Source organism: Amblyomma americanum, chromosome 6, assembly GCF_052857255.1.
Source record: "Amblyomma americanum isolate KBUSLIRL-KWMA chromosome 6, ASM5285725v1, whole genome shotgun sequence".
Taxonomy (NCBI): Eukaryota; Metazoa; Arthropoda; class Arachnida; order Ixodida; family Ixodidae; genus Amblyomma; species Amblyomma americanum.
The window spans coordinates 96,837,198-96,861,865 of NC_135502.1; the positions used below are offsets into that span (position 1 = coordinate 96,837,198).

General features: G+C 43.7%; 1 protein-coding gene across 2 annotated transcripts in view; it reads right to left on the bottom strand.

Annotated features, from left to right (window-relative positions):
- LOC144093896 (nephrin-like) overlaps window positions 1–7,886 on the bottom strand; it is a 195,787-nt gene extending 187,901 nt beyond the window's left edge. Inside the window, exon 1 of one of the 2 annotated variants that reach the window (XM_077627644.1) lies at window positions 7,532–7,886. In XM_077627644.1, the coding sequence (XP_077483770.1) occupies window positions 7,532–7,682 (151 nt within the window). In that variant the 5' untranslated portion in view covers window positions 7,683–7,886. The remainder of the gene's footprint in view (window positions 1–7,531) is intronic. The other variant, XM_077627643.1, reaches the window with a different exon arrangement.
- Between the last annotated feature and the right edge of the window lie 16,782 nt (window positions 7,887–24,668).

Consider the following 24,668-nt stretch of genomic DNA (forward strand, 5'->3'; position numbering starts at 1 on the left):
TTTTTTGAATATGTGCGGAAGGGTAGAAACTGAAGGGATGAAAAGGAGCGGGTAGGGAATAAAGGAGCAATGTAGTGGATTTTATTTTTGTGTTTATTACTTCGCACCGCCTAAAAACATTCAACTGAGGTTCTTTTTTTAGATATTTTTGGAACGAAAGTTCAGTAACTTCGGCGTAATTACTGCATGCAATCCTTTTTTACGCATTCATTTTCAGCGCAATAAGCATTTTCGTACGAGTGTTTTTGTGCTATTGAAGCGTTTTTTTTTCCCGACGGGAATGATACTTCTGAATTCCTGCAAGGAGTCTGCGTGGAGCTAGTCATGAGGACGAATTTAGCCTCGTAGTAATTCATGCGCCCACTCTATTATTATAGGACAAATATGTTACGTTGGACCTTGATTTATTTCATTGATACAGCCGGAAATGTTTACAGTGTCGTTCGTCAACTTCACTGTAACAAGGAATCATTAGGTGAGCAGAGAAAAATTCAGCGCTGGAGCGCCCATACATCTACGATTAAATGCTTGTAACAAGTGTGGTTTTTATTCGAGAAACGAAAAGCACTGTATTCCTTAACGGAGGAATAAATTGCGCTTCTAGTTCGAGCGAGTATGTTTTGGTTTGATTTTTAGGGGGGGGGGGGAGGGTTTAACGTCCCAAAGCGACTAGGGCTATGAGAGACGCCGTAGTGGAGGGCTCCGGAAATTTCGACCACCTGGGGTTCTTTAACGTGCACTGACATCGCACAGTACACGGGCCTCTAGAATTTCGCCTCCATCGAAATTCAACCGCCGCAGCCGGTATCGAACTGTGGCGAGTATGTGCCGTTTTGTATACCCTTAAAATAAGGAAATTTATGATATTGTTCTTTCTCACCACAACCACTCTCGGCACCGGTAATATAGCAAAGAAAAAGGAAAGGAAAATAAGAATTTGTTTCGCGCCGTGCCTCTCTTTTAAATATAAAGTGCTTAGAATAGATGAATGAAACCTAATCTAATTTATGCTTAATCACCAAATATGAGCACACAGTCTCAAATGCGAATGGTAGAACCAAACCTCCGAGCTTCTCTCAAAGAAGCCTCCACAATGACTAAGGAGTTCACAACCCATCCTCATCTAAAGTAAGCAACTCGTAGTCAGAACTAGGAAGACTATATTGTCATAATAACTGCTATCTTCTTACAAAAGGCTATCTCCAGAAGATCTCATCGTTAACAAGAAGCAAATTTGTATAAGAATGAAAAAGATGCGCTAATGCAAGACAAGTCGTTTCTCCGAAATAATCCTAAAAACGCCCCTCAATTTAGGAATGCGCGTCTGAGAATCCGAACTGAACGAAACGACGAGCTGCTTTCGCTTCATGCGTGCCATCCCCATCTTGAGTCTACAAGCACGTACTCCAAAAAGTGTAATTCAGTTTTGATACTTCGTTAGCAAAAGCCAATTACAATGAGCCTGCCCGCACTCCCTCCTTTTTTTGTCGTCATCGTTTCTATTTCTTTTCTTCTTCTGAACAGTCGTGCGTAGCATTCCTATGTCGTAGTGCAGCTTCGCTCCGCACAAAAAGCAAACGATGCTAGCCCCATCATTAATGATAACAATTGTTCCGCCCCACAGCGTACGGGCGAGTGAGATGCTTACCGTGCACGAAACTCACGCTGATTACTGAATAAAAAAAATCAGGCGAGGACTCATATATTAAGAGGAAGATATAAAAGCCGTAAATTACTGGCCACGAGCTGAAACAAACCAAAGAAATCTCCGCAGTAGAAAATATGCAGGCAGATTCTTCGTTCTTTTTTTTTCACTGTCGTGTTTGATTTTGTGAGTTTTGGCTCGAACACTTGGATCAGCGCTCAGTTTTCGCGTAGACCACCATATTTGAATGATCTGGACGTGTACCCAATGTTTTTCTGTATTTTTAGTTTATACTTATCTGCGCATATAGTGTTTTTATGCAGTAAATGCCAGGCGTTAACGGGAGATGCAAATTGGCCAGTTTCCGGCCTTGTGTTTTTTGCTCGTCTCACCAGGGACACACCTCTCCTTTTCTGCACTTCTCTTCTGTTTACCAGATGTGAACATGCTGCGAGGGCCTTCTGGTGGCCCTTTTTACTTTGCCTCCTTTCTTTTCTTTCCTCAGAGTAGGGTAGCCAACCGAAAAACTCTTATCGTTAAACTCTCTACCTTCCCTCTTCATGTTTTTTTTTCATTCTGGATGCAGCTGCTCAGTTTTTTTCTCCATACCACACCTCCATCCTCCGTATTGAATTCATGAACTATACAGCGTTACAAATTACAGTGAGGGTGGTGATCAACACGCGCTTCAAGTTATGTGCTGTCGTCAGGAAAATAAATGGACCACGAAACAAGATTTGACATTTTATTCCTGGAAATCTGAACTAACAGTATCGGTTCACTCAGCCGACAGATGCTAAGCATGTCACTCTTATCCTTTTCTGCCTTCAGTCTTATCCTGTAGTGCAATAAAAGTTTAAATTTCATTTCGTGGTTCATATCTTTTTCCTGGCGATGGTACATGTCGCTCGGAATACATATAATGCATGATTTCTTAAATACTGGGATCTTTTGACTGTTTCTGTAATATTCAGAAATTGGGTTAGTTAGAACTGCAGCTGTTAAGGGATCTTTAAGTGCACAGTTGAATCAGACGAGTAGACTCGTGGCATGGGACGTTGTAATGGGACCGGAGTGTAGATTTTCGTGTAATCATCATCATCATCATCATCAGCCTGACTACGCCCACTGTAGGGCAAAGGTCACTCCCATGTCTCTACAATTAGCCTGTCCTCCAGGTAGCTCAGAATAATGAACCGATATAGTGAGTCCATGATCCGTACTACTCGCACCATTTAATCGTTCTTGTACTGTGCTGGTTCCGTCTGTGGAGTAAATCCTATTGAATTGGCGTTAACTGACAATTTCGTACTGTCGGAGAAAGAACATTGGCGACACTTTTGCGATGAAAGGAGCAAAACGCGCCGCTAACGGAAATATTTAATATTAGTAATATTAGATACGAAGCTTTCGCGCCCTGAATAGCGCATGATTATGGCACTTCACTGAATAAATAGCATCAGTTTAAAGTGAACGAAGAGAACAGCTGTAACACTAACACAGATAGAGAAAATTTTTAGCGCCCGCAGAGGAAATACAGTAGGCTCTTTCATTAACGCCATCACGAAGGGATCATCACGTCTTAGAAGTGAAAGAAAACGGTAATTGTTTTCAGCCTTCCTGGAGTAAGATACACTTGTTTTACTCTTGGCGTTACAGTTGTCTTGTTCGCTCTGATTGGTAGCTGATACTACGTAACACTCGTCGTGCACCAAAAATACGCACACAGAACTTGACTTTCTGTCCTTATTAACATCCAAGTGGTCTAAACGCAACTTAAAACAGTGAAAAATTAAGAAGAATTTGAGTGCTTTTGCCTTGAATACATTTCTAACCACTTCCATTTTGATGAGGAGACCTCTTATTGTTTTATAAAATAACTTGGAATGACAGCAGTAGAGAAGTACGCAGCAATAATGCAGTCCAGGTATTTCTACAGTGACCGCTCGATGTATTGCCGGTTGCTTTCTGTGTACTTCAGGCAAAAATATTTGTGATGAAGGACCACGGTGCTATGCTGAATTATTATACTTTACTTGCCACTAAAAATGTCAAACATTTGTGTTTCTCAAGCACTAATTTACGAACACATGACACGAAGGTGCCAGTTCCGACCTACGCGGTTAAAATTTGGGGCGGTAAAATTTTTAAAGGAAACTTTAAATCAGAGAGGAAGTGACTATTTTGCAAAGAATGCGCTCCTCTTCATCGTTACCTTATTTCCCTTTATTCGCACGTTCCAAAAGTGAAATTAGCTTTAAGTGCTGGCCTAAAGACACGCTTTCGCGCGGCGCAGTTCTAGCAAGAAGCGATAATCATCTCAGCGCTGTTGGGATGACAAAAAGGTAAACACAGAGCCTAATGGAAGTCATTGCCAGCTTAAGTGGTTTTACAAGCAAAAAACTTCACATTAGGGCAGTGCTGAAACACGAGGGAGATAAAAGAACCGTGATGGGGCTGGGTATTTACCTGTCGAGTGCAAACTGGGCTTCGCAGCTGTGTCTGCTCAGGCTCTCCCGTTTAGTGTCCGCCGTGATTAGCTCTCGCATTGTGCTGCTGTTGTGAGCTTTACTCTGGTCGCTTGCTGCAGGGGCCCGTTTTTTTTTGTATTTTTCAGCCGTGGCTACGTTAGCAAGAAACACTGTGCGGCTTTGCGCACAGCAGGACTAATGTACAGAGAGTTTTTCCTGAAGTTTATTTTTCTTGTCAAGCCGGATTGGTCAACATTAGGGTACGTCTCCCCAATAAAGCTGGCCTATGTGGTGTAGCCTGGGGCGTATAAAGCGGTGTGGGACAGACGTCTTTCTGAGTTTACTAGTCAGTTACTTTCCGGGTAATTTCAGGTAATTATGAGGGGTTTCAAAACGCGGACACGCTGAGTTTACTTCGAACGTGCCGAAATTTTTGTATCGTACCGCCTGGACAATATGTCTACTGATGTAGAATCAAGTATCATCGTCAGCAACCCAACTACCCTCCAGTGCAGTACAAAGGCCTCTCCCACTAATCACGCATTAACTTTGTCCTCCACCTGCTGCGCCCAGTTTATGCCCGCCACCTTAGTACCGGAGTTCCTTGAAAATCAACAAGATGTCTACGACGTTAAAACACACGCGGCACCTTCTCTGCGTTTTAGAGTTTCTTTTTTTCCTTATGGTCGCGTTCCCAGTAATTGATAGGCCAAGAAATAAACTTAAGTTTACATTTCGTGTCGACGTTAGGTACAAGTAATGTGAACCGTTTTAATCTGATGTGCAGTGCAAAAAAGAAAACTACAAAAATTGATGAGTTCTCGCGGTTTGATGCTCATCGCACCGAGCTGAGGCAACCACTGAAAAATTAAGCCCCGCTGATGCGAGGGGAGATGCGGGCAGTCGCTAAATTAATCAGCTGAAGCTGAAATCCCTGCATGGTAGGATTGCACCTTAAGCTAGAATGTCAGGTTTCTCAGCAGCTCTGCAGCGTATTTTCTCCAGATTGGAAGACACGTTTATCTTGAATATAGAATCTCGTTTGAATCAGCAGCATGCACTTCAAGATTAACAAGGCTGTGTGAATGCTGTTGCCTTTTAAGAAGATGTGGAGCCGCGCATTTTACCGGTCGCTTGTTGGAGTGCTTAAGGTTTGCGCGAAAAATAATGAAGTCAGGGCGCCTTAATTAGCCAGCCGCACTGGAAACATTTGTCATTTTGGAAAATAAGTGCCTTGGGAAAGATTTCTGCTGAAAATAAAACATAAAATTAAATATAATCTGAAAGGTAAAGTACGAAAAGGTATGAAAAATGCTCTGTCTTGATGTTAGGCCCTATCAACGTGCTACTACCACCGCAAAAGTCTTCAATATGGGTGCTTTCTAGAGGGAGAAAAGAGCTTACAGCGAGCTTTGAAACGCGTAGCAAATTTCACAATTATTTATATCCAAGCATTATTTTTCTACAAAACACTTCTTGGTAGATAGAGAATGCTTATGCAGAAATACAACGAAATAGTACAGCATAATAAATATCGTTAACCTACTACATTTCCTTTCAGAAGAGTTACTTTTGCTCCACTTTGAAATCTATGGAGAGGCGTGCTTGCTAGACAAAGGTGGGCAGCAACTGCGTTTTTGCCCAGTTTCCTCTTCACTGTAGCATGAAATCGTCAACTCCGTTATTGCGTCAAGTATTGTAAACAACGAGCGTGTGGTCGTTTGGGCGATTCGTTCTTCTTTTTTTCGTACATATGTTATGAAAGAGCGTTGGGTCCGCCTCAAATTTGGTATTGTTTTCTAAAGGCGGAAGAAACACTGAAACACATGATTGGGCAACTTATGTCCCAATTTTGACTTCTAACCGGAGGGCGATTGAAAACAAAACATTGAAGAAAAAAGCAAAAATTTTCCTCTCCTCTCAAATTCCACCAACATCGATCTTTTTCGAAGGAAAAATGCAAAAGTCTGCGGATTACTGAAGTAGATGATTGTTTACCCGTTTTTCTTTGCAGCAGCGCAAGAAATACCAACATGTACTTTGTGTACATAACACGAGTAACACCAAAATCCTCACAGCAGCTGAACGAGTGTTTTCAGTGTTCGATTTAAAAACAACGGAAAAACATACACTAACTTTGAAATGACTATTTCTTGCTCTGTTTATGTATAACAAGGTTAGTTTGCTGAACTAATATTCATTTTTTGTTAGAGCACAAGAGATTTTCAGAAACATATCTTGAAAAAGTTGAAAACATGTGACCACAGGCACTTTATATAGAAATTTCAAATCAAACTCGAAATTCCCTTTTAAAATATAATGATATCTTAACAGGCCTTTTTAAGCGCAACAAACTGAGTAAAATTCTTTCAGAAGCGGCATTTAAAGACAAATTATTTTCACCCTTGTATTTAGATAGGAGCCTGGCTCCAATTCTGAGGCAAAGCTTTCTTCTTATACATTAAACTCAAATTCCTCTAGTGTTGTAGCCGTTAGGAGGGGTACCGACTTTGTTAGCTCTGGTAGTTATGAAGCGCTAAAAAATAAAAATAAAAAAGCTTCTTGAAGATTCTATCAAATTCCAGTGAGGACTAATAATTCTGCTCATGCCAGCACTCAAGGCAGGGTACCTGTTGGGAACAAAGTGAAAAACGAACGCAACATTGCAGGGCGCCAGAAAACACGGCGAAACCTGACACCTTTGTTGTGGTCTTCGCCGCAGTACGAGCCTGCTTTGCAAAAGAAACAAAGCACTGACGCTCCCCGTCGGCATCACTCGTGGAAGCTCAAACTCAAAAGAGCGCTCGTGCGTACGAAAGCGCGTGTCTGCTTGCGAGCAGCCGATTAAGGGAAATGAAACCAACGCGAAAACAACTATGTCACGGAACAAGCACTCGATATTCGCCGTCACTGCAAATCTTCCTCGCGCCTGTCTCCTGGAGCTCGGAGAGTACCTGTTTTGACATCTCCAGCCATGCATCACGCAAACGTTCCGGCGCCGTATATTTTCATCGCACATGTTCCAAGAGCTGTCCCCGCATCGTATGAACGACGTGGCTTCGGTGTCCTGTTTATGAATTCCGTATTCGGCATCCTGCCAGTTTTGCTTTGCTACTCAGAAGCGTCAAAACTTACGCAGACCGACAGATTGAGATTTGAACCAAATAGCTAGTTTTCAAAGGAAAACCAAGGAATTCGGAGGCCGAAAAAACATTCAAAAGTTAGTTCATATTTTCCTGAGCCCATGTGAACATATATCACATGACTACCGTCTTCGATACAGCCTCAATATAGACCGGGGTCATCAGTGGCGGGATGTTATCATTCATTATAATGATAAATATGCGCGCAGCGCTCGTTGCAACGAGAACGCGTACTTTTATCTCCTAAGAGTAAACACGGAAGGCGGGCTCACCTGGAGTCTCATCGTCTTGTAGATATCCGAGGACAGGTGGCGGTGAGGCGATCAACGCGCAGACCACGATCACCGCCGTCACGGCGGCGACGAACGCATCGGCAAACACCGGTGGAGGCCGGACTCGCAGCGTAGCCCGCGACGGCGCCATGGCGCGAAGCCCGAGCCGAGCGCGAAGTTGTTCTTCGAAGCGGCGCGCCACTCGTCGCGGGGGCGGTGCGCTCTGCCGGCGGCGGTCGTGGCACCGCGCTGACGGGAGCACGCTCTGGCGGCCGGGAGCAGCGTCGTCAACGGCGGCGCGGCCGCAACCGCCGCTGCTGCTGCTGCGTGCGCGATGCGGCGGCGGCGCTGGACGCCCGCTCTGCGGCAAGCTGCGCAGAAGCCCCCTTGCGCAACTTCTCGCCTGCACGCCCTTCCGCGCGCGCGCTCCCAGCTTCGCCCCTCTTTCCGCGCGCTTCGGCGGGAACCCCTGTATACGAGGCAGAGTCCAGTGATCGGGCTGGCTATTGATACGCGGTGGATGGGAAGCTGAGGGGGCCATGTTTGGGCAGCTCCGGTGCTGGTTCTTTCCGCTTCTTTCACAAGATGTGGCGCCCTCTAAGAAGTTGCGAAAACTCGTCTGTTAGTTGCTGAAAACAAATTACCAGGAGGCGCAGGCACCCAATAGGCCTGAGAAGTTGTTAATATGTGCTTGACTGTGTTTGCTGCCACGGGTCGCATGCGCTCGTCGCTAACATGAAGTGCGCATGCGCAGAAGGAGCAGGTGGTTTAATCTGGACATGTGGAGGTTGTGGAGGAGAGGCGCGCATACGCAAAGCGGCCATGTGAAAAAGGTGTATAGTAATGTTTCCTGGGCTTCTCGAACAAGCAGTTATCGTTTATACTGAGGTACAACTTAAACGTACTCCTAATTGGCAAGAATATTAGAGAGTTTAAAGTAAGTTTGCGCTACCTCAACGAAAGTAAATAGTTCTAGGTTTGCTTAGACAAAAATTACCCATCATTTCTTGTAGTTGCCAGAGCTGTTTGAGAGTACTTCTTTCTTTTCTTCTGATTATGAGTCATGATTCAAGGGGGGTTTAGCATCCCAAAGCGACTCAGGCTATGAGAGACGCCGTAGTGAAGGGCTTCAGAAATTTCGATCACCTGGGGTTCTTTAACGTGCACTGTCATCGCACAGTACATGGGCGTCTAGAATTTCGACTCCATCGAAATTCAACCACCGCGGCCGGAATCGAACCCGCGTCTTTCGGGTTAGCTGTCAAGCGCCTTAACCGCTGAGCCACCGCGGCGGCAACTCTTCCTTTTCTTCATTTATATATTAATAAGTTAGCTTTCGGAGGTAGATTGAAGGATTTTTTATCATGTAGAGCTTTGCGGAATGCTCCACTTTGAAAGTTCGAGTTCCGATAGCAAAAACAAGCAGCGAATAACAGCATAATTTTTTCAAAAGAAAACTTTGCTCAAAGCGCGGAAAGCAGGAAAGTTTGTGGAATGAGCGAGAGGTTCGAAAAGCCCTCTAAGAACGACGAATTTAACCACGTGCTTCCTTCACGGGGCAGACAGGCGCTGCCGTGTTTTCCTGGCTTGTTGAAGTAAATACTTTAGACAGAGGAATTTATTCAACAGCTATCATGTGTGGCGTTTACATTGAAGCTTGAATACTTTGAAATAAAAACGTTTGTACCGTTTTAGCATTGGTATCCATTTCAACTGGTCATCTCAACCAGATAGCCATTTAAAGAAGAAAAAAATATGCTAGTCTAGGGCGCAGTTTCAGATTGAGTCACGCTTTTGTTCCATTAACGAGTGTGTTTTTGAACTTTGCTTGCACTGCGAAAAAAAAGAGCTTACTTCATGTCGCACTTAAATAATAAAAAATTATTCGAACAGCGCAGGAAACGGAATTGGTGACATCCAAGTAGTATTTCTGCTCACAGTGCCCGTACAATTTCAACATGGAGCGGCGTCATCAGTGTTCTTAGAATGCTGAACAGCGAGTAATAGTGGTGACATGCTGAGAAACCTTATGTAAGAGGAAGGTGGAAGGTAAGGAAAATTTGTATGTGAGGCTTATACTGGAGCCCTGCGAAAGAGAACGCTCGCTCCGTTGAAGGTCGTTATTTATCTCCCGAGTCAGAATGAAGCCAAGCCTTCCTGGAGGAAAAGAAAGGGTAAGGAAAATAACGGGAGGTAGTGGCACCATTAAAAGAGCATTGGATGTGCACCGAATCTGCCCTGAGCTTCGGACGGCTTGCGCAGTAAGCTCTATCATACCATCTTAAATATAATATCATTAGTTCCGCGAGATAAGTGCCAGTCTGAAGTTCGCGGAGGACATGGGTTTGTTCTGTGTTGAGTGACGGGTCTAGTTTTCCCTAAAGTTCTGGTTGAGGCCGGCTAGTTGATGTTTTTTGTATTACGCCGTCTTCCGCTAACGCTATAATTAGCCATGGGGTCGAGAGACTACGGATGTTACTCTTAAAGGCCAGTTGCTCACTAATTACACGGTTAATCAAGTAACCAGCGCAAAGTGACCATAATGCTTTGATTCCGATAGAAGATTCCATAAGAATGTCGTGTCAGTAAGGTTCATGTAGCCTATTAGAGAAGCGATGCTTCAAGCCAGAGCGAGCATTTGTTTGCATTTTCCGACACGTTTCCTTCAAACCCGAATTGTTTTTAAAGCACCAGCTGCAAGCTGCGCTCAATTATATCCATATCTCCAATGTTCTCTATATCTCATCTATATCTATATCTGCGACGTGTAATGTTCTCTAAACAGGATAAGCTCGCTCGCTGCTCTCATTCAAGCAAGTGTCGCGATTAAAGAAAAGTTATTATTGCAAATGCGTGATCGTATAGCCTGTACCCACGAATGAAAGTGAACTCTACGTGATGCATTTCAATGTCGTTACTTCCCCTCTCTCGTTTACAGATATACTTTAAAGATAATCACCAGACCTTTACAACCCTTATCTTGGTTCCTTAACCTTATGGTTGATTAGGCGCGTATAAAGCGGCGAATAATAAAGCGTAGAAAATTTAGTTTGTTAATACTCCTTCCACATTACGGGCGTGTTTATATTATAGAATAATGTTTTCTTTCTTTTCCGAATCTGCTTTCTTTCACCTTTCACAACCTTGAAAGAAAGGCGCCAAAAAAAAAACCTGAAAATGCCTGTCATTTCACCTTTAACGTCACCACCGCGTGACGCGCCTCGGCAGGAAGTCTCTCACTTGAGAGAGCCCCCTGAAAGCCGCCGCCGCCGCGGCCGAAGGAGACGCCCGAGACGACAGCCCGGGGCTTCACCCAGAGAGAGGAGCTGCCCGTGCGATTTCCTCGGGACACCTAAGGCGAACCTTATCTTCCTTACCACCCTCTCACCCCGCCTTTCCCTTTACGTCGACGAGGCTCATCACTTTTGCGTCCTCAAAGGGCAGGACAGCCGGCGGCAGCGCAGCATCACCGCCAGCAGCACGCCGACGCCCACACGCTTACCGTCCTCTTCATACGAACATGCTGGGCGCCTCCGCGACCATATTCTTATGTACCGGGCGTCGCAAGAACAGAACCACTGGAGGAGAAGGCGAAGGAGCCGGTCGCTTTTCCAATTGCCTTTTTATTTCCCTGTTTGTTTCCCCTTCCTCTTCCTCTTTTTCTTCTGCGTTTGGACCGCTTTCCTTCTTTGACGCCGGTACTCCCTCCCCTGCTTTCCCTCGGCGGGTGATGGAGCGCCCGCCGCCGGGCCCCTGTTTGTCAGTCGGCGAAAAGCTGACGTCGCCCGGACCCAGCTGTCGCGAGCACGCAACAGGGTGTCCGCGCGGGGAACGAAGACGGCAAAAACGACGCCGTACCACGCCACCATGCGGTATTCCCGCATCCTCTCTCTAGCATCGCCAAGCCCGCTTCGAACGCGCGCTAACGCGAGCAAAACCCTGGCCTCGTTTTGTCACGGTTATCTTGCAAATCTGCGCAGGCCCCGTCTGTCTCTGCGTCCCGTCTCTACCTATATGTGTGTGTGTGCGTGTAAATGTTTCGCGCGTTCTTCTTTTTAAACCCGCCCCCCTGTCAGGAATTGTGCGTACGTCCGTGTGAGTCTCGGTGTTTCTTGCGTGCGCGTGTGGGCCGAACGGCGTTTTCGTCTCTAGTCTCTCTTTGTACGCTTTTCGCATTGCGCGTCCCAGCCAAAACAGAGCACGGAACACTGAGTGCCTCGCTTGTTCCACATAATATCTTTTTTTTTCTCAGTCTGTCCGCGAAGGAATATAAAGGAGCAATGATATCGACCGCGAGACAATACGTCTCTGCGTGCAAGGATCCGGCGATGCCAGCGCGCTTTTTCTCTGTGCTCCTTCGTCTCTGTCTTTTTATTGCTTGGGGCACTGGGCAGCCCGATTGCTGCGCCGTAAGCATTGGCACATAATCTTACCCCGGCTGCGCCTCCATTTTTCTTATAACAAGTGGAAGCGGAGTAAAAGAGAACGAATGATGTTTCTAACCTTTGTTGTTGCTTTTCTTCACGTGGTTGCGTGAGAAAGAACCTCGCTGTATGCGTTTGGAACAGAGGTATAAGACGCCCTGAGAACGATTCCAGCACCGCGGCATCGATTTCCGAAACAGAAGACGGCACATTGATGGGGAGAAACGAATAAGACAGTGATAAGAGAAGAAAGATCGTGGGAGATTCTGAGATATGTACGTGGATGGCCTACGTGGGTTAAGGATCTTGGGTTAACTCCACCTAACCTCGGCTGTGGTTTCTGCTAAGTGGAACAAAGCCCACATGATCAAGCGATGCGAGCGATGGATCCGCAGACTGAAGGTCTAAAAATAAATGTCCCTCCCCTTAGATTCTTTAGGGAGAACGTGTAGCAGTATTTTTGCTTCGAGGATATAACTGTTGTCTTTCACTGGGAATTCGCTATTTAAGTTTCTTTGTTGCGTTATTTTTGAGGTTGGCTTTGTTGCAGTGCGCAAATGTCTAACAAAAAAACAACATTTACAGGCAAGCAAAGAACATCAAAAGCTGCAGCGAGTTGCGAGAGGGACATGGTCTTCTCTGGCACTTTAAACACATCTTCTTGGGATTGGACCTAAGAAAGCAGAAAGAAAAAAGTGCGGAAGTGCGGAAAACAGGAAGTTTTCTGCGTAAACCTGAAAGGAGAGAAATGGGGAAGGGAGCGCCTAATAAGGAACAGGGTGATGTATCGTCTAACTTTGGAAGGGAGCCCGAGTACTGAATCAAAAAGGCGTTGAAGAATAAGGAAGATACTGAGGATAAGTAAACCCGGAAAACGGCGAGCGAAGCCAGTTCAGGCCGGCGCGTATTCGGTGCCCGGCAGGAAGAAGAGGAATGTTTGAAAGGAAAAATATTTCCGGCAAGCTTAAAATGCGACTAAAAGAAAGGCGCGGCGTTAGGGGCGGGTGGGAGGGGTTGTTGAAAGTAATTATGTTATATTCTGACGCGCCCGCAACTAGAGCGAAGATTTAGAGAAAATGAAAAATAACAAAGACGTTGGGAGTTGAAGCAGCCGCTGTCAAGTCAAATTGGAAAACAAAGATTTTCTGAATTTAAGGTATAAAAACGCTATATAATGAAAGCAAATTCTTGGGCTAACGTTATCTATCTGCAAAACGCGAGACGTCGAGCTATGTGTACTGCGGCCAGTGTGTTAGAATAAGACAGCGAATACGTCCACAAACATCGACAGAAGCCGTTACAGGCGGGCAGAAGCGGCCATTAGCCAGCACCGCTAGCTGCATGCGCGTTGGCAGCCACGTCGCAATAACAACACACACCAAAAAGGAAATAAACATAAGAGCTATGGCGGTCAAATAGAGATAGCAGGGCAGGTAACCGGGAAAAAAAGCACGTTGACACCGGTTGTCACCACTAAAGCAAACAAGAGCGAACCGAAGAGGATGCATACGCGATAAGGTGCCATCGATGCATCCGCTGCCTCCGGGAGCGTGAGCAAACACGAGAAATTGATTTCTCACGTGAGGCACCTCTTCCTCGGGAGGATGGCGCTTACCGAGCTCAGCGCGCGAAAGCGATTGTTCAGTGTAAGTGCTCCCACTCGTCTCTTCGCCTTTGAAGGTATTGGGCGAAACTGGGCACGTGTCTGTGACCGACTCTCTGAAAACAAGCAGCCTGACAGGCATCTTTTCGTAGTCCGCACGTGTCAGGCTGAAAAAGTTGCAAGCATTAGCACAGCACCAGATATTTCAGGGAAGACTAAACATTTTTCAAAAATAAGCTTTCTGGGATAAAACTGTGACTTTTGCGGAGCAGTATTACCAGCATAAGCGGACACCAGAAAGCCGGTGAATTGTCTTAAGTAGTAAGCTGGTTATCTAATTTCTGATAACTAACTCTTTAACTATCACAGATAAGTGGCTGGTTGCAAATGCAGATTTGCAACTGGTCGTTAGTAATAGCCATACAAGTTTTTAAAATTTCGAAAACGCTATTACCCTCGCCGCTGTGGCCCGACAAAATACGGCGGCATCATGTGAAAATACATGCTCTTTAAAAAGCGTGCAGGTAAAGCAACCCCTCCAGTGCACGTAACTAGTCGAGAAAGCCAAACTTTGTCGAGCCACAGCGCCAAGGGTAATCGTGTTTTCGAAATTTTAGAAACTGATATGACTATTAGTAACAACCCGCTAGAAATCTCTAATTGCATCTAGACGCCTAACTCTTGTAGCTATAAAGATATTTATTAAAAATCAGTTAACCAGCTTACTGCTTAAAACTGTTTACCGTGTTTTTTTTGGTTGTCCGCCAACACTGGAAAACATCATCATAAGCCTTACTACGCTCACTGCAGGGCAAAGGCCTCTTCTCCCATGTCTCTCCAATTAATCCTGTCCTTTTCCAGCTACGACCACCGTATCTTCGGAAAAGCAGTATTTTTACCGCAAAAAAGCCTATTTCTCAAAATATTTGCAGGTGTTCGCTGAAACACTTGGTATATCGTGAAAATCTGGGGCAGAGTTTGTTGTCCTCCCTCTCCCCTTTTTTAATCCCTTCTATCAGTCTTTTTTTTTTAAATTTCGGACATCGCCTTGTTGTTTTCTCAACCAAACCTTCAGCAATATGGTTTAAAAACAGCTTAATTTGGTGAAATAATGCCTTGCAATAATTTACAATGCACATCGCTAATTTTTTTATTTGTACGTTGATAAGCAAATAATATACAATAACTCAAAGGCAGAACAATATAGCACTCTTGTTTTTCCATTTTCTTTGCGCTCGACCTTCCTTTCCTTCTTATCCAAATATTTCGCCTTGAAATATATGCTAAATTTGGGATATGAAAATGATACGTAGCGTAAAAATCGCTGAGAGCACTCAGGCAGAAAAAAAGCCGACGTTTAAATGACGTATATCGAAACTAGAAGCTCTTCGTTATGCATGAAAAGGCAAGTTCTCATAAAGCCGCGCTCGAAATAAAGTTCCAGTCTGGCGTCAAAGTAGAGCACGTCACCATCGGAGCTAGTCGATTAGTCGATGCCGGGGCAGAGAAGCGCTCTGCTTTCGAGAGTTTTAGAGGCTCTCTATAGACGGGGAATAGATTTAAGCTTCTGCAGTTTTTATGTTAATAAGAGATCTGAGATGAATTATTCAGGTTGCCATGATGTTCGACGCTGCGCGGTCCCCGAGTAGGGCGAAGCCCGTTCGACTTCCTGTCCGCTTTCGACCGCCATGCAAACACGAGTGTCGCGGTTGCAGTTCTCTACAGAAGCCTCTCTCCAAAGGGCCGCGCTGGTCCTAGTTTGGTTAGGAACTGTTTAAAATGCTCTAACAAGAATTGGTGATATGAGCTTATGCAAATCGAGTAGGCCTAGTTACTCGTTTTTTTCTTCTTTTTCATGCTTCGATTTGTCCGCGCGTTAGCGGAAATACATAAGCGATTTCAACATTTCACGCTACCCCGACGCTGAAAGCTGTCCGGGCGTAGAGCAACGCAGAGTAGTAGTTCTTGCCCTACTGTTGCCGTGGGTGCAGGAAAGGACCAACTGTTTTTTTTCTTCTTTTTCTTTTTTTTACTCGTTTTTTACTTGTTATATCAGTGGAACGGAAATGCGAAGAAGTTGTAGGTGTGCCAGGGTGACCTATATATCTCCCGCCCCCCCCCCCCCCTCTCCCAGAAAAAAAAACACTTCTACGAAATGGCTGCCAATAAAGACAAAATAGAATTTACTACACAGGCAGCCAGTTATCGGGAAATTTCTCTATTATGTCTAGCTTTGAAACCCCGCTGTAACATAACAATTCCACTGATATACTGCTCTAGAAATGTTCAGAAAAAAAAAACGTTTAAAGCCTAATGCTTCAAAAACTGTCCGCTCGTGCGTGTGTGCGTTCATGTGCCCGTTCTACCATTTTGTTTCACTAAAAGGAGATTCCCGCTTGGTGGCTGATTTGTACATTTGTTTGTAACCCTAATGGGATACAGATGCATTTATGCCCCGTAATACATACTTTCCAAGGATTAATAATGTAAACTTATAGATCACTGATATGCTATCGGCAACGGCGGCTAGCTTTTATTGGCAGGATAGAAGCGAAGTAGAGGAGCGGATTGGCGTGCCGTCGTCAAACTGCAGCATAACAAGTGAACTCGCCTCCCCCTTCCTCTTTGCGAACGAATGACAGTATTGATTCATAGTCTACTAATAGTTCTCGTTTGAAAACCGCATGCAATAAATTTATTTTATCCGGCTTATATACGTGCTGTGAGATATATGCCTGGTATACAGTGTGTGTGTGTGTGATGCATCCATATGTATACCCTGCAACTTTTTTTTTTTCACCATGCTCCATGTGACGTGGCACGCGTTATAGGAAGCCGACACTTGGGTATGTCTTTGTCTTTTCGTCAATTTCCTTGGCAGCTGTTTTGTTGTGAGAATGAAAACCCAGCTTCAACTTGAACTCTCCGTTGACCTCATTGGCATCATTTTGGGTTATGTCTCCCACTGTTGCTGTTGTCGCTAAAGAACTCGAGGAAGTTAAATTATCCTTCGAAGCAAAACTGAAAAAACTCGCTGATGTACTTGGCACTGTCAAAAGCACCATTGCCTTGCGCAGTGATGATACTGTCAAGGAGCTTCAAACTGAGGTTGATGAGCTGAAAAACTTTCTTGAATTCATGAGCAACGAGTTTGAAACCATAAAGAATAGGGACGCTGGTCTTGCTGCCGAGAACAAGAAACTAGAGGAGAGCAATGAGGCCCTCGTGCGCAGGGTTGCCCACCTGGAACAATATTCGCGTCTGAATAATCTTTAAATCAGAGGTGTCCCTGTTACTCAGGGTGAAGATTGCATCAAGATCGTTGAGGATCTTGGCAGCGAGATTGACTGCCCCGTCAATTCAGAAGATCTAGATACCGTGCAAAACTCGAAACAAGAATGAAAAACACATAATTGTTTGTTTCCTCTCACGAAACAAGAACGCGGAATTCCTTGCAAAAGCCAGGAAAACTCATCTTACAACGACATGCCTGGGTTTCCCTCAAACGCAGGAGTCTACTGTTTATGTCAATCAGCATCTTTCACTTGATAATAAGGACCTTTTTTCGAAGGCGCACAAGCTAAAGAAGGAAAACAAGTGGGCCTTCTTGTGGACATCGAACTGTGTTATTCTGGCTAGGAAGGAGCAGAACAGCACAGTCTTTCGGATAAATAATGTAGGTGACCTTGACATTTCCCGTGAATAGACATACTGGTGCTGACGTTCTACCTATTTCTAACCACCATCATGGCATCATTTTCCCCGGAAGATGCTCGTTCTATCTTATCCGAATCTAAAAGTCTGTCTGCCATCCACTTCAATGCCCGTAGCCTACGGAAGAATTACGATAGCATAACCGCTTTGCTTACCTCCCTTCAGCATCAATTTTCCATCATTTCATTTTCTGAAACCTGGCTATCATCCCTTGATAAAGATTTGTATGCTTTTCCTGGCTATTCATGCGAATACGCCCACCGTGTTGATAACCCCTATGGCGGTTCGGCTACCTATATTTCAAAGAACATTGCCTAAAAAAGATGCCTTGATTTGTGCTTGAATGTGAATAAATGCGAAACGGTTTGGATAGAAATTGACTTGCTATCAACTGGTGACACACAGAAAGTTATATGCGGCGCTATTTATTGGTCCCCTTAAAATGATGCGTCTGTATTCTGCCGGGCTTTTGAACTAGCACTCCATAAATTATCACTCGAGAATAAAAATGTGTTCATTATGGGCGACTTTATTATCAATATGCTTGACATAACAAATCCCATCTGCGTCGACTACACAACCTGTTTCTACAGCTATTGTTATGCAAACTTAATTAGCACCCCTACGCGTTGTAATGACCATGGTTCGCATTCACTACTTGATCATATTCTCTCCAATTTTCCCATTGCTCCTCCGGTTGGTCTGATAGAGTGTGATGTCACTAATCATTTCCCGGTATTTCTTTACGCACTATCATATCGTTCCAGTAACTACAAGTCTGCTAAGAAGTCAGTTTTTGATACCGAAAAATATATTGAAAGCATGTCTAATACTGATCTTTCATACATTTTGGGTCTCTTGGGCCCAGAAGTGGTTGTACATGAACTGTCGAAAATAATTACATCAGCAATCAATAAATGCACTTCGCTCCAATCTTCCACGAGAAAATATAATACCCCCGTTTCCCCGTGGATAACTACTGCTTTGTTAAACTCTCTGAAGAAAAAAGAAAACATGTATAAGAAAACTAAACGCCAGGCGTTCAATCTTCGTCTTAAATTGAGATATAAAAGGTATTCCAGCATACTAACATCGCTTCTAAGGAAAGCTAAACGACGCTACTATGAAAACCAGTGATCTAGACAAACTAACAATTCTAAGCGAAAATGGCAGCTTGACGAATTTCTGAACATTCATCAGTCGCCTAATACTGTTAAATCTATTTTATGCGGTGGTGCTATTTTATCGAACCCTAGGAAAATGGCGAATGCATTTAGCAACTATTTTTTCAATTCATCTAATTATCCTTTGTCTTCGTTGTGCGCACCTTCTCTTGAGCGCTGCCCTCATTCATTTTTTCTTACCCCCACATGTCCAGACGAAGTTCTATCCGTAATTGCTAATTTGAACACGACAGGCCCCGGCGTGGACGATATCTATAGAAAGCATGTTAAAGGTATCCGATCACTGCTTGCTCCAGTCCTCAGCCACATCTGCAATCTCGTTTTTAAATGTGCCAGTTATCCCAAGCAGCTAAAGATAGCAAAAATAATACCTGCCTTAAAAAAAGGTGATCCAGCTCTGCCGAATAATTATCGACCAATTGCAATTCTTCCCTTTTTTGACAAGATTTTAGAAAAATTAATTGAATTAAGGTTGTCAAGTTATATTGAAAAATTTCACATATTGACAGATAGTCCACACGGCTTTGGCCGCGGACTATCTACAGATACTGCCATAGCGTCTCTCATAGATTACGTTAGGCTGGCTATTGATAAAGGAATGTTCTCAGGAACAGTTTACATAGATTTTAGTAAAGCATTTGATTCCATCGATCACTCCACCTTGTTTCACAAACTGGAATCATAAGGTATCACTGGACCTCCACTAATGCTCCTGAAGAGATTTCTCTGCGACCGAGAGCACATAGTCACTATTAACGATCACGCATCTAACATAGCTGTAATTAACAAGGGTGTTTCACAAGGTTCCATTCTAAGCCCTGTATTGTTTTTACTTTACATTAAAGATTTACAGTCCTCTTTAAAGAATTGCAATAGTATGCTGTACGCAAATGACTCTACCATGATATCATCGCACCAGGACATTAATCAGCTCATACATAACCTACAGCATGACCTTAATTCTCTTGAGCGCTGCTGCCACATTAACCGCCTGTCCGTAAACGTCACTAAGACATGTTTTCAGATTTTCCATCCCCCTCAAAAGCTATTGCCCATTACACCACTGCTATACCTCAATTCTGCTGCTATTTCGTCACAAGATCGAGTTTCATTTCTGGGTGTTATCATTGACCCTCACTTAAAATTCCATCATCATGTAGCTGAAACGTGCAAGAAAATTTCGTATGGGTTACGCGCACTAATTAAAGCCCGAAGCTATTTCCCGATCCAAACTTTATCATTCCTTTACTACGCATTAATCCACAGCCACTTAAACTACGGTATCTCATCTTGTGGTAATAGCTATCATATTCATCTCTGGCCTTTAATAAAACCGCAAAAACAAGCCATGCACATCATAACCTATACCTCTCGAATGTCACCCTCACGCATTTTATACATAGATTTAAACGTTCTACCTATCTCGGTCCATTATTTTTACAACATTGGTATCCTATTCTTTAAGATTCTGCATCATCAGATCCCGCTAAGCATATTTTCACACGGCACGCTCATAAGCAACATCGTCATACATTTTGCGTTGCGTAATAACTTTTTACTACCTAAAATCAGAACTAACTACGGGAAACAATGCCTTAATTTTTCATCCATATTATTTTCGAATTCTTTGAACTTGGACATCAAAAAAACTAATGCGCTTTCATTGTTCAAACTCAAATTAAAGCTTTTCCTTCTTAATATGTGATTTTGTTCTTTTTTGCTATTGATTCTATGTATCGCGACATCTGTGAGTGTTTTATTGTACATTCTCTTGCATTATATTGTTTATATTTAAATATTTCACTAACTCATATTTCACTATGTATTCATTCTCTGCATCGCTAATTAATGTGTTGTGTATTTCTTATCTTGTTGCTTATTGAAATTTATTGTCATGGGAGCTCCCGCCCGCGGTCTTATACCATGGGACCTCTCGCTGCATACGTTTGTGACCTTTTATTTTGAATGCAATAATAAACTTTCAACTTCAACTTCAACCTACTTCATGAAAAGACGGGAAAACCCTAGACTCTCCTTGCACGCCCATCAACCACAGACGAAAAGACGCAAACTCTGCACCCTGACACCAACATATTTCATAAGTTCTTTCATTTCATGTTCCTTTTCTTCTTAACCATTCAAAGAAAGTGCATTTTTCTGGCAATAAAATCAGCTGATAGTTTGTGCCCTGCCTGCATGCGTTGTTTTTGCGTCCAGTGTGTTTCGTTCCCGTGAGTAGCGGACGGATTAAGTTAAATATAAAAATCAAACTAGGATTCTTTTGCTCATTACTTAAGATCTACTTCAGCCATTCTGAGTGAACGAGCGCCATGTTGACGACCTAGGGGAATAAGAGGAGGAGAGGTTAGTAGCTCGGCATGGGTTTGTGAACAGTAGTGGAGGCGAAGATAAAGACACGTTTTTAGTGGCTATTCAACACAGTTGGTAGATGTGTTTGCGAACAGCGCCACAATATCGGGCGAAAGATAGTAAAAGCAAAACAAATCACAAGGAGAGACAAAATTCTACAGGTTCGAATCGTGAAAAACTAAAAAAAAAATATTTTTAAAAGCTTCAGTCATCTTAAGAATAGAAAGCGATATCATCAGATTTCATAGTCGGTTAAGGATTTAGGACCATTTTTGAATTTGCGTACTTTGGGTGACAGCTTGTAATTGGTGTCTTTGGGTCACCTTACCTTGTGACGTCACATCTCCCTCGAACAATCGGCGAATTTTGTGACAACGAACAGCACTGGGTTGCTCCTGACGTAAACTCAATGATATTTGGGGTGCTGTTTAGAAACCAGGCAGCTCACAACCCGCTTGGAACGTTGTTATTACATCACAAGGTCACGTGACCTCTATCGAACGATCATATTAACTGCCACCTGCCACGGTGGGCAGGTTGCTCAGAATCCGTAAGCCAGGTTGCGCCTGTCATGGTGGACAGGTTATGATGACGTCACAAGGTGATCCGACCTCTCTCGATCAATCACTGTGGACTCTAATGCTAGCGCATTACAAGTTGGTACTGTCACGAAGCTGTTTCTGGCGCAATAATGCAAACGCTCTGTGTGTCTGATGAGAGGAAAAAGAGATGGAATTTACGAGGCGGTGAAAGAAGAGTGAACACCCGAACCACGCGAGGAGCAAATATATGAAATGGGGTGAGAGAGTGGAGATTAAGAAATGCTGGGGCACGTACTACCTGCAACTGAAGACGTGCGTGCTTGTAGTAGAGGGGGGGGGGTGCATTGAGGAGCTTCGGAGCCTGGCACGCATAAGTAGGTTTGAGGTAGTGGGGTGTATAACGCTCAAAAAGTAGAACGACTCGCGGATGCAAACTAGGAAAAAAAAAAGATGATTGCTGTCACTGATTTTGATGTTCCTATTTTTTTACACAGACTGCAAGATAATGCTTATTGAATGACTAAGCCAAGCTATGTTTTACTGGTCAAATGGAAGCACTAAGTTGATGAAGAAGTTGATGAAGGGTTGGAATATTGGCCAAATGTGTCGGAGAGCAAAATGACGAGCGAACTGTAGAACTATAAAATGGAAGATGGTGAGGGTAGGACTTAGAGACAAATGCTCTGTTGTTACAAAGAAAAAGAAAGTAATATGCAGGCTCCTTGCAAATCTCATTGAGCATAACGGGCTTAGCGTGAAGAAGCAGAAAGAGAACTGAAAAGGTTATGGAATGAACGCGAGCTAATGATATTCTAACAGATATCAAGGAGACAAAATGGACGTTGGCAGAATTCCGAGAGCCAACAACAGATAATTCCTCAGGGTAACTGAGTGGATTTCAAGAGAAGGCAAGTGTAGAAGAGGATGGAAGAAAATCAGGAGGGCCAATTAGATTAGGAAGTTTGTGGTTGTAAGCGGTCGCGTCTGGAGCAGGAAAGGTTAGATGAAGGTTAGCTGCAGTGACCTAAGTCCTGCACTGGACATAACAGCAATAATGATGATGATGATGAGTGCGCTGTTTTCACAGATGACATTTGGCATTAAATGTCGTCTTGTACCGGTGGCTCTTGGGTGAGCTTAATAAATTTCGAGGTACAAATAATTTTAAGCCGCAAAGCGGGAGTGGAAAAAAATTAATGAAATGGGCGCCTGTAACAACCTTTTAGACTACCAGCCTCTTAGACGGCAGTAAGTTGAAAGAATGCATTAACTTCGTCACTGACCTGCAAAATCCGCCTCCGGATGTTACGGCTGCGGTGATAACAGGACGATTGTATTCAATAACGTCGCAATGTATGCGCTAAACAAAAAAACTCTTAGTGCAGGCGAACGTACTGGACTAGGTTTCTGAGTCGTAATATGTCAGGCAATGCCATCGATAAATGGTGGCTCAATCTCAATAATCATCAACGTGTTATTCGTGAATTATGCTAACCTACTTCCGCACATTATAACTGTAGGTTTGCGACTATTTGAAAATTTTAAATAGAGAATCACATATCACCCTATTAGACTATTCGAACGAATGTTATACTGCATGCTCCGAATCTTATATTGTATGCGCAGTGCATGCTCAGAAAACAGTTCGACAGAAACACTTAAGACTGCTTACATGCGAGAATGCGAAAATATTAAAGTCGTGAGTCGTGCTACGTTGCACAATGTCCATGAGTCATGACTATGAATACTTTTTAGAAACTCTATGCGCCTTGCAATAAGTCGCTTGTAAAATGCTGAGCCATGCAGCGTATCAGAATGACTGTGAGTCATCATTCATGACTATGACTACGAGGCATGACTATGCATAATGTTTGTACAACTCTATACAACTTGCATTACATAACTTGTAAAGTTCTGAGTCATCCTACGATTCACAATGACTGTGAGTCATCAGTCATGATTACGACTACGAGGCATGAATATGCATATTGTTTGTACAACTCTATAAACCTTGCAATACGTAACTTGTAAAGTGCCGAGTCATGCTACATTTGCAGAATGACTATGAGCCCTTAGTCATGATTATGATGCGAGCTATGACTTTCATATGTCGGAATACGTTGCGTTTCATCATTCATGACTACATGTTGGGTTACATGTGCTGTGATATCGTACGACGGCGTTCTGAGATCCTCCGAATTTCGAGCCATAGACGGCGGACAGCGGACGCCGGCTTTTGTGCTAATAGGACATATGCGTTCGCATTATTACAGGGCCTACATCGAAGCAACGTAGTACCATCTTGGCTCGATTAGTATGCGTGGGAAGAAGGGTTTAGCGACGCGACGCGGTCCATTCGCATGGCGGCCTTCGTAATGTTTCTACATGGCTTCTAAGACTGGACGACGCGGCAGGACTCAGTAAAATTCAGCAAACCCTGCCTTGATGCCCGATCTCGGATCGATGGCTTATAATTAGCAGTCACCCATTTCATGGCCTGCGGTGTGGCTCTAGCTTATTCCGATTCGTTATCAAAAACAAAAGATAATTTTCTTATCCGTATAACTTGACGGTCATAGAGATATATACTCACTTCGCCTTGCGACCCCTTAGTGGAGATCAGTGTTGCGTCTTTTACCAGACATAGCTTTAACACCATAAGATAGAGCCCCGTTCCGCAGGGCCGCCGCTGGCGCTTCAATGTTACCCACGACTGCACGTTTTGTTGTTGTATTCGCACAAGTAGCTAACATTAGAGAAATATTCGTTTCGTATTCGATTTGATAGCGAAGCTACACTATTCTTATTCGACTCGGCTGAAAGATTATTGTTTCAACAGTCCTAGTTACAACAGAGACAGAATCATGGTACATCCGCTGAGCATGCAGTGGAAACTTTGCTGCGTGCTTTCACGAGCCTTTGTCGAATTCGTAGTTAAAATGCAAAGTCATTTAGAGTCTTGTGTGTAGTTCTCAAATCTCTTTTGCTCCCCAGCTGGAAATCAGTACTGTGACAGCAGAAGTAAACCGGATAAAGCAAAACACAACGAATGAAAGCTGGCGTCATGACTGTTGGAAACGGGTGCTCCAGGTATATCTGAAGTTCTCACATGCGAGATAGCGTTCCTCCTGCACACAAACAAAAAGAGAAAATAAATAGGGAGACCCAAGCAATCACGCCCTTTGTGCGGCACAATAAGAGCGCGAACACTCCACAAAATTACGAGGAGGTATCAACCCAAGAAATTACTTTGCAGGTAAAAACATCTTCCCGACGCCTCCCAGAGAGCGTGCGTGTTCG